Here is a 15,872-nt window from a genome sequence, read left to right as displayed (position 1 = left end):
TGGGTTTTTTTTTCCAGCTTGGAAATGGATTCTGAGAAGAATAGTGCTCAAAGCTTTGGGAATAAATGGAAAGGAGAAAAATAAAAAAGGGGAAAAGGCAGAAAGCTAATAAAGGAAAAAGACCTATGACACAGGAGATCTTTGCAACAAGAAAGTCATATCCCAACACCAAACTGAAGTATTGTAAATATGTATCTTAAATCTCAGTGTATATAATATGATACTTATAGATAGAGTAAAATGATTATTAGGGTGAAACAAATGAACATATCCAATATCTTCAATAGGTACTTGCATTTGCTTTGTGTGGCAAGCTATAGAAAATTTATTTAGTGACGATATCCCCCTCCCTTCCTCCCTTCCTCCCTTCCTTCCTTTCTTCTTTCTTCCTTCTTTCCTTCCACTGGGGCTTGAACTTAGAACTTCATACTCAGCTTGCTTGGCTGGTGCTCTACCACTTGAATCACACCTCCAAGCCCAGCTTCATGCTCCTTATTTTGGAGATGGAGTCATAGGGACTTTTTTTTTTAACCCAGCTTGGCTTCAAACTATGATCCTAAAGATCTTGTTTCCTGAATACCTAGAATTATAGGTGTGAGCCATCAATGTCTGGCTTCCTTTCACCTTCTTTCAGTGTAGCTTCTTAAAAGACAGACAATGTATAGATTTCATTATATTTGCTCTCAGACAGCACAGTTCTAAATGATTAGACTACAGTGGTCAATTCAGTTAAAAACTACTTTTTTTCAGTTGGGTTCTACTGTCTCACGCCTGTAATCCTAGCTACTAAAGAGGCTGAGATCTGAGAGCCATGGTTCAAAGTTAGTGTAGGCAAGAAAAGTCCTTGAGACTCCTATGTCCTATTAATCACTTTATTTTAAAAAGTGAGGAGTAGAGCTGTGATTCAAGTGGTAGAGTGCTAACCTGAACATAAAAGTCAGAGATAGCACCTAGACCCTGAGTTCAAGGCCCAGGACCAGAGCAACAACAACCACCACAGATATTTCTACACAAATATCTGACAAGACTTCCTGTCCCCTTCATCCCTTCTTTTTATCTCTGGCTCAGCCATCCATGATCATTTGAAGCACCTTTGAAAGCAGCAGTTAAAATTGTGGTGACATTTGGACTACATCAGTAGTTCCAAAAGCAATGGAAAGAAAAACAGCAAAATTATTAAAAATACAATTTTTTTTTTTAAAAAGACAGTTTAGGTGGGGGTTGTGGGAGACCAGTTTCAAGAACAGTAAGAGTGAATTCCCTTGTGTTCTCCTTACAACTATAGGAATACAACCATTCCATCTTTAATGGATGTGGTAAGAGTCACTCTCTCATAAGGTTGATGTGAAACTTAAGGGAGGAAACATCTGGAAAATTCCCAACCATGCTTATTATATGTGCATTACAATCGGATGACGGTTTTGACCCCACCAACCTCACCAGTAACCTTTTTCCTTGGTCGCTGGAAGATCTACAATTCCTTAAGTTTCTACTTTGAGAACAACTCCAATTTCACCACATTTGATATTCAGAGAGCATCTTTCTCCTTAGCTGTATGTAACTCTCGGTACGACTCAATCAGCGATCAGCACGCCACATGTCGATGACATACCATCAAACGGCCCTGAGCCAAGTTCACATCTAAAGATGACTGTGAGGAGGACTGTCAGACATCACACCAGGGACAAGGCTGCTTTTTAACCCTCACAAAATCTTCTTTCTGGCTTTGTACATCCAGGCATTAACTTCTCCATGGAGCATCCTCTTAAGCACCCAGACCTCCTCAAATGCTCCTCTCAATTAACACAGGATGTACATATGAAAGCTCAGGCAGATGGAAATTAAATGTTATATTAAGAAAAGATGAAACATCACTGTAAAATGGAATCTTCATTTCAACAGTCACTAAATTTCAAGCAATCCTCTTGCCATTGAAAGGAGTCATGTCTGAGTTAAGCCTGACTATACCACAGGATGGCGAACACCAGGGAAGCACAGAACCTGCTCTCTAACACTTCCAAGCATCTCACGAAGAGACAAGTCAGGTAGCAGGGCCTGTCTGAAGCTCCGTGGGGAAAATCTGTGAAGAAAGCCTGTTTCAGAGGACCTAAAACCACTTTAGGTGCTGGGTGCTAATGGCTCATATCTGTAATCTACTCAAGGGGTTGAGACCTGAGTATCTTGGTTCGGAGTCAGGAAAGTCCACAAGACTCTTATCTCCAATGAACCTCAGAAAACCAGAAGTAGTGCTGTGGCTCAAAGTGGTAGAGAGCTAGCCTTAAGGAAAGACACTCAGGGACAGCACCTAGGCTCTGAGTTCAAGCCCCACAATGGACCAAATTTTTTTAAAAATTTTTTAAAATATAAAATAAAACCACTTCAGGAATTTACAGAGAGTACAACAGGTGGGAAAAGAAAAGGTATGCAACTGCCAGGTCTTTAAAAGAAATACTTTAGTCCCCCCCACAAAGGCAGCTCTCTTTAAAGAGAAACCAAGCTTATATCAAACTCATAGCTCTGAACAATTAGTTATTTTCAACAAACAATATTTCTCTTCAGTTTTCAAGGTGGTCCCATATCACTCTCCGTGCCTCTATTTGTCCTAAGAATTATGAACTGAAGGAGACCGGGGTTTTTGGAAACCAACATTTTTTTTCCCAAGACTGATGTAAAGTTCCAAGTTCAAGGAAAAAAAGGAGAGGGACTGAACCCATGTAGGTTTGGGGGGGAAAAACTGTGTTAAATAGCAGGGCAAGTGGTTACTGGAAACTGAATGGAGGAGCTCCTGCTTGCTAGGCAGTGCTCTACCTTTCGGGGCATTATTGTTACTTAGCTTCTGAGTTTATTCTTTAGATAAGGTCTCCCACTTTTGTTCAACACTGGCCACTGACTGTTCTCTCTCAAGCAGTTAGATGACAGGCATGAACCATCATCTGAGCCTTGTTTTTTGAGATAAGGTCTGGTTATCCCCCACCCCTCCCCTAGAGCTGACCTAGATATTCAATCTTCCTAATTCTGTCTCTAAAGTACCAGGAATTATAGATGTGAGCCACCACACCCAACAACAGATTCATTTAAAGCCCGACCCTCCAAAGACCTTAATATGCCAATGAATGTCATAAATCTTCCAGAAAACATGTCACGTTTAAACTTGTTTCCAACAGAATACAGTGAACCTCACATCAAGTCCATACTTTAGATCCACCCACTATGAAAGCCTGAGATTAGCATGGGCTTTGGTGCACAGATGTGCAGGAGCACATTTGAGTTCTGTAGCAGCCTGGTAAGAATTCAGATCCTAGGAGCTCTAGCCACAAGATCACAGCAAGATGCTGTGCAGCCAGAGTGTGACTGAACCAAGATCCATGTCATCAACAGAAAGGCACATTGCCTGTCTCACTCAGCGTAGGAAGGCAGGGTCTGAATATACAAAGGAAACAGAAGGGTGAAATGGTCACTAAGCCAGGGGCTGTGGAGAGTGGAGACAGCTACAGGTCCGGGCAGAACAATGTAGAATAAACAGGGAAGCAGGCACAAAATGAAGGCTGAAACTTTCTCCCCTGTACTGGTTCATCCTTCACCTTCATGAAGAACATTGTATAGGATCACAAGAGAGAAGCCAGGAGGAAGAAGAGAAAAGGACCTGGACATATCTGGAGACCCAGATAGACAAATAATTAAGCATGCTTCTGTCCTGGCTGATAACTACCCTGTGCTCTTTGAAACACACAGGAATAAAGCCACACCAAACCTGAGATCCATACAGTGGTCTTGGACATCTTTCAAAATACGACTGAAAAGTATCTCTTTAATATAAAAGCTTGGAATAAAATCTCATTGGATGGTAAAGACTGATGTGAAGAGAGATGAAGCAGTTTAGACTTCTGATGTTTCTACTTAGTATTCGCCTGCTTGTTTCAGAAATCATGCTTTGAAAGAGATGTGCAGAAAACTATCCCCTGCAAATTAGATGACAAGAATTATAATGCCTTTACTTAAAAAAATATTAATGTAAAATTGTACAAAGGTGTTACATTTGATATCTGCATAAATGCATATAATGTGCTTTAATCTAATTCACCCAGTCTGTTACTTTCTTAAGACTTCTCCTTCTTGCCCTGTCTTCTGAACAGTTTTTAGTAGGTCTCACTATGCTATTTTCATATATTCATGTATATATTTAGAAGGTCTCACTATGCTATTTTCACATATATATTCATATATATATGAAGATAGCATATTATATATTCATATATATGAAAATAGAATATTACATATATATTATGTATGTATGTATGTATATATGTGTGTGTGTGTGTATATCATAATTACTCTATCAACCCCTTCTTTTTCCCTGCCATAATACTTTTCTTCAGAAGACTGAAAGCTCAAACATCTGGACTGCAGGGTTGTAGACAAGGGATTATAGACCTCTAGCATATGGTAATGTGTACGTGGTACACATGAAGAAAAATATCTTTCCCGCTATTCACTTTGTAAGATGGTCTAAACAGAGCTGAAATGAACCAGCTGTGAGTTTCCCTGGAAAGGGCACACACAATCAATTTGGATCATTTAAACTTATTGAAGACTTCAACTCATAAAGCACCAATAAGTCTGAATCAACAACTCCTGCAATTTCTTGTTGTAATAAATACGATTTTAATTACCTCAGACAACAAGCAAGCAATGAACCTCTACTTTAATGGAGCTCTCAGAGGTTTCATCAGGAAGTTGCTCTTGAATTAACTCCAATTCAGTTACTAGTGGAAACAAGGCAGGATTCAATTCCTATTAGTGCTTATACAAACTTTTATTTAGCTTACCAACCGGAGAACATGGGCCAACTGTGAAAAAGTGGGATTAGGATAGGGGACAAGCTGTCAGATAAAACTGTGATCTAAAAGACTGCCACGTTTAGTGATACGTATCTTTAATACCAGCTACTCTAAGGCAGAGATAGAGAGACCTGTATGTAGTTCAAAACCTAGGCCCTACAAAAGGTTAGCTATACCCATCTCAACAAATGAGTTCAGCACAGTGGCATATGGCTGTGATTCCAGCTACACAGGACGTGATATCAAATAACTGGTATCACATCTAGTACTGGCACCCAAAAACAAACAAATCTAGCTAGCTGCACAGATAGTGTATTTCACGGTCAAACTTGGTGTCCAGTCACTCAAGCATGCCACTGCAAACACCTAAGAATACTGGCTATTGAAGAGCTTGGGTTTTGTTTTGACAAGGACTTCACCGTTCACTTCTAGACTGGATGTTTTGAAATGTAGGAAATGCTCAACCAAATCTAGGATTACAGCCAGGCAATTGCGGAGAGATCTAATTTCTGGATGACCTCAAAGAATTCCTGGGAAGCAGTAAATCTTCCAAAGGTGTGTTTGTTGCAATTTGTCCACAGGGAGCAGCCCAGTTTTGTAGGGCACATGTTTAGAATTCAGCCTGCGGTGCTGCCAGAACTCCCATGGTTGCGACTATTTCTCAAGTAGGGTCTAAAGGAGCAGACCAGCACTGCTATTACACAGAAAGCAAGGTACACTTGCTCACAGAAAGGACAAACCAACAAACAAAGGGCTTAAGAAACAAGTCCTTAGTGTTCAAATATGTTTAGAATGATACTCCAGTGATAAAGCAAGGCTCCATTACACTCAACACTCTTCTGTGTCTGCTCCAGCATCTTCCAACTGTCCCGTGAGTGACATCCTCGTAGCTGGGCTGGTCTATGCAGTGAGTGAACTGATCAGCAGCAGCCTGGGTGGCTAACTCTACTGGAAACTATTATCAAAGTCCTGCCCAAAATGATGATGGCCAAAATATCTCTAGGTATTTCTTCATGTCCTGTGGCCATGGTGGCAGCAAAAAAGGACTTTGTCCCCAATAGAAAAATATTGCCATATTCTACCAGTCCCAGGCTAGCCTTCAATAAAGACTAGCTGGAGCCGGGCGCTGGTGGCTCACGCCTGTAATCCTAGCTACTCAGGAGGCTGAGATCTGAGGATCGCGGTTCAAAGCCAGCCCGGGCAGGAGAGACCGTGAGACTCCTATCTCCAATAAACCACCAGAAAACCGGAAGTGGCGCTGTAGCTCAAGTGGTAGAGCGCTCGCCTTGAGCTGAAGAGCTGAGGGACAGTGCCCAGGCCCAGAGTTCAAGCCCCACGACTGACAAAAAAAAAAAAAAAAAAAAGACTAGCTGGTCCTCACATAGAATAAATACAGAATAAATAGTATCACCAATAGGCCAATTCTTCCAGGATACTCTGAAATTTTTCTTAATTTCATTTTAGTTTTTTAGCATAAAAAGTAGTGATTGATAGCTAGATAGCTAGATAGATGAACCGACACTGAGATATTTAATGGTATAAATACTTGCTGGGTACCAGTGTCCACACCTGAAATCATAGCTACTCAGGAGGCTGAGATCTAAGAACCACATTTTGAAGCTAGCTCCAGGCAGGAACATCCATGAGAATTTTGCCTCCAATTAAACATTACAAAAGCCAGAAATGGCTCAAATGGTAGAGCATTAGCCTTGAGGCAAAAAAGCTCAGGAATAATGCTTAAGGCCATTAATTCAAGCCCCAGAACTGGCGTGCACCCATGCGTGTGCACGTGCGCGCGCGCACACACACACACACACACACACACACACACACACACACACACACACACACGTATGCCCTCACACAGAAAGCAAACAAACATTAGGAAGACAACGATTGTTAATAAAGAGCTCAATGAGCAATACAACATCATATAAAATATCACAGGCATGTAAGGAATGAAAGTGAGCAACTTTCGTATGTATATTTTAACATTAAATTGGATGCAGTTACCTTTAATCTCTGTAATTCATGTTCCTCCCAATATAGCACTAAGTACTTTAACATGTTTATCACATTTTCAGGAAGCAAGTTATGAACCAGACAAGCTTCAATGATAAATTCAATTAATATAGGCAGGCTTGCCATCTGACATTACTTAAAAGAAAAAAAGAAGCAAGTAACTTAGTCAAGCAGTAAGTCTGGGCACAGGAGCTGCCAGAGCTGAATTCCATGGCTCTCATTAAGTAACAGAAAGCAAAATATACTTTGTAAGTCATAAGGTCTCAAAACCATGGGGAGTCTATTTTATTTTATTCTTTTCTACATTCAAGCATAAGGAGGAGACATCTTGGCAAGGGATGAAGTGATTACAAATGATGCTGATGTTTTCAGTTCCTTGCTCTAAAGACCTTCTCTTCCAGGGTAACCACAAGACAAAGTTTTCAAACTTTTAAGCACAGGCCTTTTGTCCAGAACATTAGCTGAACAAATGGTAACCCAATTCTAGGACAAAGAGGCTTCAGAGTAAAGCTGGCTAGTGCAGATTACCTCTTCCATTCCCGCTACCCAGGGAAGCCTGTCCACAGACAAGAAAGGATTTCTATTTAGCAATATGTTGGAATTTTGCTTCTAGGAATCAAGTTTTCCAAGTATGAATAAAGTCAGACTTCCAAGAAATGAGTCATTCCATTCAGAGGGTGAAGGGGATCCCATTAAGCAGAAATCCTACTCCGGAGACATATAATTAGTGTGACGAGAACAGGAAGTTCCAGAGTCCTAGAACAGGGAGGATATGGGCACTGAGAAATTGTTAGCTCAATGAAAAAAAAAAAAAAAGCAGCATTTTCTTAGAGTAGCTAACTCTGGTTTCCCCAGGAACAGTGCATAGGGAAGACATCTATGTCAGTGTAAGCACGTAATACTGTGTCATGTATGGTCTGATTTTCTTTCACACCCCCTAGATCCTGACTCCTTTCTCCAAGGCATACCACAGAAACACTAGAATCCTTCTTGTACAGGTGGGTCATGCTACCATTCCCCTGCCCTTCTGTCTTGAAACTGCCCGCAGAGACATGTTTTGGTCCTCCAATGGTGATGACTGTATCACAAGAACATGGCCCTGGAAAAGAAATGTCCTTCAGCTCTTGGCAGAAGACAAAAAAGAGGAACAATAGAAGCAGCACCTGGTACAGAGCCCCAATTCCTACTTCATGGATGTGAAATGTCCAGGATGCTGTGAAATCATCATTGCCTTTAGCCAAGCACAAATGGTACTTTTGTGTGGTGGCTGCTTCATAGTCAGATGACAGCTGACATCAGGGAAAGCAAGGCTTACAGAGAGACGTTCCTTCAGGAGGAAGCAGCACTAAACGTCTTATGAACTGTGGTGAGTGAGGAAGCCATCCCAACAAACATATTTTGGGAGGGGAAGAGAAAGAAAGGAAGGAAGGGAAGGAAAGAGGGAGGTAGGAAGCAAGGAAGGGAGGAAGAGAGAAAGAAAGGGAGGAGAAAACACGGGAGGGGGGCTGAAGGGAAGGAGAGAGGGAGGGAGGAAGGAAGGAAAGGAGAAAGAAAGGAGGGAGGAAAAAACAAAACAAATGTTTCCCAGATTTCAGTGAGCTGCTCTAACAAATTAATACTAACAAGATGGGATCATGGAAACCCTAACTTGTAGGTGGTTGTTAAGAATGACCAGGGGTATAGAGTGCTGACTGAACCATCACTTTAAACCATAAGGCCTAGACTCTCTCCTCAGCTAGACAGGGTCAGAATGGAACTAACTTGAAGAGATAACCAGCTGGTGAATTTCTAATTGGTTATCTCTGGGATAAAAGCCCCACATATTTGGGATCACAGATTTCCCCACATCCTCAACAGCATCTATAAACAACGAGACACCACTGATTTTCTTATTGTAGAGGTTCTTTACCTAAGCTTCTAGGAGAAGGTTCATACACAGGCTAGGGAAAAAGATGAAATGCTAACAAATCAGAAGCACATCCATGTGTGGACACTTTCAGTCCCTTCTTTCCAGAAGGCCCCTCTCTCACTCATCCGATCACCAAATCATTAATACCTTAAACGAAATTATGAAATAGCATTGGGTTGCAAACATTCCTTGCCTTTTGATTAAAACATGGTAAAACCTTACAGTCACTCTGTGCTTCAGTATAGCAGAGAATGGTGCCACCCCCGTTTAGTTCTTCAACAAATTTGTAAGCCTGGCACATTTGTAGGTGGCATGATGATATATGTATGTGTGTGCACACATGCATGCACACACATGTGCATACACACGTGTACATGCTACTATCTAAAGTTCCTGGCTCCTGACTCCCCCTCTAAGGCAGATCACAGAAACTAGAATCTCACTTCCAGTGCAAGGCTAACCACACAGAGAACAAATTCATCAACAAAGACGTTCACCATAATTCACACATGGATCATGGCTAGCAGCAGAAGTGATGCTCCACTCTGAGCTAACATTAATGAAGGACTGGAGACCATTCCCTCCTTTGTCCCTACCTGTCTCTACAGAACCTCTGGCATCCACACCTATCTTCTTCTCAGTGGCGTGGATTTGTGAGAAGATGGGAACTAATGTCTAAGGGCTGAACCAAAATAGATCTCCATTAATCCCCTCATACTGTGTGGTGACTCATTCCCCTCCCCCCTCCCTCCCCCCCATGGCCTTCCCCAGTGGTTTTAGCCTTTTCATCCACAGCTGGCTGGAGCACAAATCATTTTTCAAACAAGTTCACAATGAAGAGAAAGATCTGGAGACTCCAATTTTGGATGCCACTTGCTTTCCCATTTCTTAAAAAGGTAACAATAAAGTCACCCAGGTTCCACACAAATGTCACCTTCAGAAAGCAGAGTTTCAGAAACAGAGCGGAAAAAGGAAATAAGCCATACACTTCATCAACCAGGGAGAGCTGAGTGTGTGCATGTGTGTCTCTGTGACCACTCTCGGGTTCTCCATTTAGAACAAAGATGAGCAACTAGGATGGCCAACTACATAGTAGGTCTACATAGAGAGTCGAGGTTCCGAAGGTATGAGAGGAGGTTCTGCCCAACTTTCACTTGCAGAACAACTGCAGGGGAAGGACCTGGCAGGATTCATTTGAGCACCCCCACACAGCACAGTTATATTCAGATTCTCTCACCTCCACGGGAAACCTTCTGCCGTTGACACTGTGTTCGGAGCCCGCGGAACCATTGCTGTGGCCCCAGTGGAATTCCACCTTCTCAGCTTTGAATCTGCCAGGCAGGCCAGCGCCACTGACAAAATAGTCATCTTTCAGAAGGATGGCAACTGTGCAAAAGGGAAAGAGAGAAATCAGTGAGCTTCAAACTCAGGCTTAGGATGTCTCCCATTGCTTGTAAGGAAGCTCACAATTACCATGATGCCAATTACTTCCTTACATACCTATTAACAAACAAGTCAAATCCATCAGGCTGCATAAACTAGGACATCTCAGCTACAGATCCAAGAGAGCTGGGATTACCAGTTGGATCTAAACTGTGACAATTCCCAGGGAAATACCTCAGAATTTCTAATTCTGTTTAACAGATGGGGGGAAAGGGAGATGATGAGAGAAGTAGCCTGGTTTCACTGTCTACAAAATATAAATGACAAAATTATCTGGAGCCTGAGAAGTTTCTTTTGAAGCACATTCCCGGGGATTTCCCAAGATTCAAGATCTAGAATGAAATAGGAAATACTCAACATATACCAGACTGGAGAGAGGCACATTCCTTCCATAAGAAAACTGAAGCAAGGTATCAGGGGGAAACAAAATTGCAGTTCTTCTACTATTAAAGATATTGTATGGGGAAGATAGGATTTGGGAGTACAGTCTTTAAACATGATAACTATATTCAAGAAAGCATACTGTGAAATCTAATCAGAAGGTCACTGAAATATTGCCAGGTAATTTGATTTCCCCTACTGCTTCTAACTCCAAGCAGAAGAACATTTTCCTTCAGCTCAGGAGAAAGAACACATACACAGCACAGAACTTAAACCAATCCCAACTCCAAATTTCAAAAACATACCTCCTTCCTTGGATCTCGAGAAAAAGGATTCAAGAAAAATTTGCTTTGTTGCTTTGTATGTCCCTCCCCCATGGTATAACCCCTGCTTTCACTGTATTTGATGTTGGTATAATTTGTGGAGGGGAAGGGAAAAAACAAATCATTTAAATAAAGATACAGGTGGACCCATTGCAACAATGAGAAGTATAAGTCGTTATGTCGAAAACAAAAAATGGTGGGGGGAGGGGAGATGGTTGGGTAGGGGGGACAGGGGGAGGATGGGATGGGAAGGGGAAACAAAGGAGGAGGCTACAATGCTTGATAAGAAATGTACGCATTATCTTGCCCATGTAATTGTAACCACTCTGTACAGTATTTTCACAATAAAAAAAAATTCAAAAAAAAAAGAATAATTTGGATTTGTGTTAACAGAATATAATTCTTTTTGCAAAAGGAAAGTAATATATATCTCTCTCTCACTCTCTCTTGCTCTCTCTGGGTCTAGGCACTGTCCCTCAGCTCTTCAGCTCAAGGATAGCGCTCTACCACTTGAACCACAGTGCCACTTCCGGCTTTTTCTGTTTATGTGGTGCTGGGGAATCAAACCCAGAGCCTCATGCATGCAAGGCAAGCACTCTACCACTGAGGCACCTTCCCAGCCCAATATTTTGTGTTGTAAGTGACAGTCTCTTTTTTTCCTCTCCTAAAGTGGATTGATTCATTCACTCAACAAGTTCTTAGTAGCTGCCAGAAAGTCATGTAACATGTCAACCAACCCACTGAATGGCTGTGACCAAAGTTAAGCTGATGTAAGCCATGGGAAATGAGGGTTCCCCAGATCTTGTCTCTTCATCCCAAAGAGTTCCTACTTAATAGCCTTAGAGAGAAATTCTGCATAAAAATTAGGTCTCCATAAAAGATAAGGAGTAGACTAATGACCCATTTCTAAAACAGGGCAATTAGTTTCAGTACTTCGCAATATAAAAAAAGCATTAGAAGCAAGTAAAGAAATCCGGCTAATATAAATCCCTTTTTAGTGCATTCAAACGGCACTTTTTCCTCCAACATCTGAAAAATATACAGTGAATGTTCAATTAGGGGGACAGGGAATTAAAGGCTAAAAATGAAGTAAAAGCAAGTGTGTCTTGTGCCAATTAAACACACCCTGGCAGTATTCCAACTTTACTCTGTTTGGGGCATGCTTTAGAACGGAGGTTGGCACACTTTTCTCTTAAAGGGCCATTTGATAAGTACTTTATAGGCTATGCAGAACACTGAGTCTTTGGTGCTCTTTGCAGCACAGAAACAGCAAAAGGTAACATATGGATGAATGACAAGGTGATGTTCCTATAAAACTTTATTGAAACACATGGCACTCTGAGTATGATACCGTTTTCACATATCACACAGTATTCTTTTCTTCACTGCTTCCAACCATGAAAAATATATAAATACCAGGCATCAGTGACTCATGCCTGCAATTGTAGTACTCAGGAGATTGATTCCTGAGGACTATAGTTCAAAGCCAGCTTATGCAGGAAAGTCTATGGGACTCTTATTTCCTATTAACTACAAAAAAAAAAAAAAAAAAAAAAAGCCAGAAGTGGAACTGTGGCTAAGTGGTTAAGCTGAGTCTTAGTAAAAAAGTTCAGAGACAGCACCCAAGCCCTGAGTTCAAGCCCCAGGACCATCACAAAAAACAAACATATATATATGTATATATATATATATATATATATATATATATATATATATATATATATAATCTTATGCACATTATTGTAACATATACAGACTAGTATATCATACCACCACTAAAACTTTCTAATGTCAATTCTGCCTTAGCTCAATTCTGCCTGCTATATAATATATAAATTCTATATACAAAATTTTTGCCTCCAAAACATAGAGGCATCTGTTATAATACACCAAGGGACGCAGCAACATCCTATAAATATTTGATTTTACCTAAATCATTTATGTCTCTGTCAGGGGTCATTTTACTTGTTTTATATTAATTATTAAAGGCATAATTAGGGAACCATACAAAATGAAACATTAATCTCATTTTTCATTTTGTGGAATTTCTCACCACACACACACACACACACACACACACACACACACACACACACGCATATACAGCATACTATATCACCTTCCAAAAATTGCCTTTTTTTTTTCTGTTTACATAGAAATCTGGGAGAAGCACTTTCCCTGCTCTCATGTTACGATTTTCTAATGAACACTGATCACCACACTGGCTTGACTCAACATGGGGCAAAGTCAGTTGCCATAGGACACATGGGATCTTATCAGTATGCATTCATCTCCTTTACCTTGCAAAAGCATTATGACCTCAAGTACCTTATCCTACATCTCTTATGCCTCAGGTTCCCCCTGGTTCACCTGGGGATGAAAATAATAATGCCCTGCCAGGTTTTTTTGTCTCCTGAAGAAAACCATAGTCCAAAATCCTGAGTCCAGTGTTAGGAAGGCAGCCAGCACAGGCCCAAGGACACCTATTGCTGATTATTTCTAGAATCCAGGGCAGAGTTCCTGTATAGCACAGAAGGCTGGCACTCTCATTCTAATTGGAGCTCCATTCTAAAGCAATATTGTCTTCAAAGACAGAAGTAGCTTGAAGTAGGGACAAAATCACAGCATACGTCACCATAGCTAAGATATGGAACCAACCCAGATGCCTCTCAGTAGACAAATGCCCCTCAATAGATGAAAATGTATGTATATATGTATGTATACACACATGTATATGTATATATGAGAATATATTCATATATGTATGTATGTATATATATATGAATATATATATACATTCTATGCTTCCATCAGAAAGAATGACACTGCCCCATTTGTTAGGAAATGGAGACCTGGGGAAAAAATCATATTAAGTGAAGTAGGCCAGTCCCAAAGAAATATAGGTCCTATGGTTTCCCTTATTGGAAATAATTAGTATACATTTAGGATAATCTTATCAGATGAGCAGAAAAAAATCTCAAAAAGCTAGGTACATATGATCATAAAAGATGATGCTAAGTGAAATGAACCCCAAGATAGGGACACAAGAGGTTTTTCTTTGTTGTTGTTGTTTTTCATGTACTGTGATTTTTTTTTTGGGGGGGGGGGGTTCTTCTGTATGTTCTTCCCTCATGTATACCCCCTGTTGTCACTGTACTTGATTTTGGTACCCTGCATCTTGTATATGCATTTGTCTAATTTGGGGAGGGGAAGGGGAATAACAAAATGCTGAAACAAGGACACAGGATGACCCATTGCAACAATGAGCCTCACAAGACACTATGTTGGAAATAAACGTTACAACTTTTCGTTGGCGGGGTGAGGGGGGGGCGGGAGGGGAGGGATACTAGGAGAAAAACAAAGGAGGGGTAACAATGTTCGACAAGAAATGGACTCATTACCTTACTCATGTAACTGTAACTCCTCTGCATGGCACCTTTGCAATAAAAAAATAAAAACAAACAAACAAAAAACAAAACAGGGCAGGTGGGATGTGGCCCAAAACTTTTCTATAAGTTTCGTCAAGGTGCAGTTCTCACTTCATTAAAACACAGTGAAGGAAAAAGGAGAGGGAAAGAGAGGGAGAAATGGGGAGAAAGACAGGGGAAAGGGGGGAGAGGAAGCGAGTTATGTCCTTTTATAGATTATTTCTGTCCTTCAGATCATATCAAGGAAAAGAAAACCTGAGTTTTTTGATCATGTAAACCTCTGCTTTTTCATGACACTCACTCATTTCTCAATTTCCATTCAAGACTTAGAATTTAGTAACAAAGGTAACTGTGACATTTTATCCATTATATATATGTATATGATATATATATATATAGTTATATACATAACTATATATATAACTATATATATATATATATATATATAGTTAACAGTAAGTGCACTTGGTGACCACTAGCACTGTTGTCCCCATTTATGGTGTTGATAAAAAGTTTTCTTTGAACTGCACACTGGTGGCTCACATCTATAATCCTAGCTACTCAGGAGGCTGAGACCTGAAGACTGGTTCAAACCCAGTCTGGGCAGACAAATCCAAGAGACTGGTATCTTCAATTAACTAGCAAAAAAATGGAACTGGAGATGTGGCTCAAGCGGCAGATTGCCAGTCTTGGGTGAAAAAGCTCAGGGAGAACATGATCACCCCACTCTCTCCAAAAAAGGTTTTCTTTGAACATTATTTCATTAAATTGAGCTACAAAGCCGGGCGCTGGTGGCTCACGCCTGTAATCCTAGCTACTCAGGAGGCTGAGATCTGAGGATCGCGGTTCAAAGCCATCCCGGGCAGGAGAGACCATGAGACTCTTATCTCCAATAAACCACCAGAAAACCGGAAGTGGCGCTGTGGCTCAAGTGGTAGAGCGCTCGCCTTGAGCTGAAGAGCTGAGGGACAGCGCCCAGGCCCAGAGTTCAAGCCCCACGACCGACAAAAAACAAAAACAAAAACAAAAAAAAATTGAGCTACAATAAGCAAAAACTAAGAAAACTAGTAAGCAAATAATACTATAAGAATAAATAAAAACAAAATTTGTAACAATGGCAGGAATAACTGGGTATGAATACCACAAAAAACTAGGAAATGTGACAAACATATAGTTCAGCATTTGGGAAGAAGATGTTATAGAATGAAACATCCATGATTCCTCCCTTTAATTCATAGTAAACCAAAATCCTAATTCCTTATGTAATTATATTAGGAAGGAAGGCCTTTGGCAAAAGACCAGAGTGGAATTCTCATAGACAAGATTAGTGCCCTTCATGCCAATTTTTTCCTTTTTTGCAGGACTTTCAGAAGTAGTTTATAAACTAACATTAACATGTGTATATCATGCAGGGCTGAAGCAAATGCTGTGCATACAACTGCAGGTGCTTAGAGTTAGAGAAAAACTAGTTGCTTACTATCTTATTTCTTCCTATACTTTAACACTGTCAGAAAAGTCCAGCATGATT

At 40.6% G+C, this 15,872-nt stretch overlaps 1 protein-coding gene across 3 annotated transcripts in view; it reads right to left on the bottom strand.

The window, feature by feature from the left end:
• The window catches only part of Ptprg (protein tyrosine phosphatase receptor type G), a 689,215-nt gene that overhangs the window by 267,560 nt on the left and 405,783 nt on the right, over positions 1 to 15,872 (bottom strand). For all 3 annotated transcript variants that reach the window (XM_042679699.1, XM_042679701.1, XM_042679700.1), the window contains exon 4: positions 10,007 to 10,155. In XM_042679699.1, the coding sequence (XP_042535633.1) occupies positions 10,007 to 10,155 (149 nt within the window). The remainder of the gene's footprint in view (positions 1 to 10,006; positions 10,156 to 15,872) is intronic.

The sequence above is a fragment of the Dipodomys spectabilis genome, unplaced genomic scaffold, assembly GCF_019054845.1.
Source record: "Dipodomys spectabilis isolate Male_0828 unplaced genomic scaffold, ASM1905484v1 ptg000054l, whole genome shotgun sequence".
In the NCBI taxonomy this organism is placed as follows: Eukaryota; Metazoa; Chordata; class Mammalia; order Rodentia; family Heteromyidae; genus Dipodomys; species Dipodomys spectabilis.
This window is presented reverse-complemented; position numbering and strand designations above follow the sequence as displayed.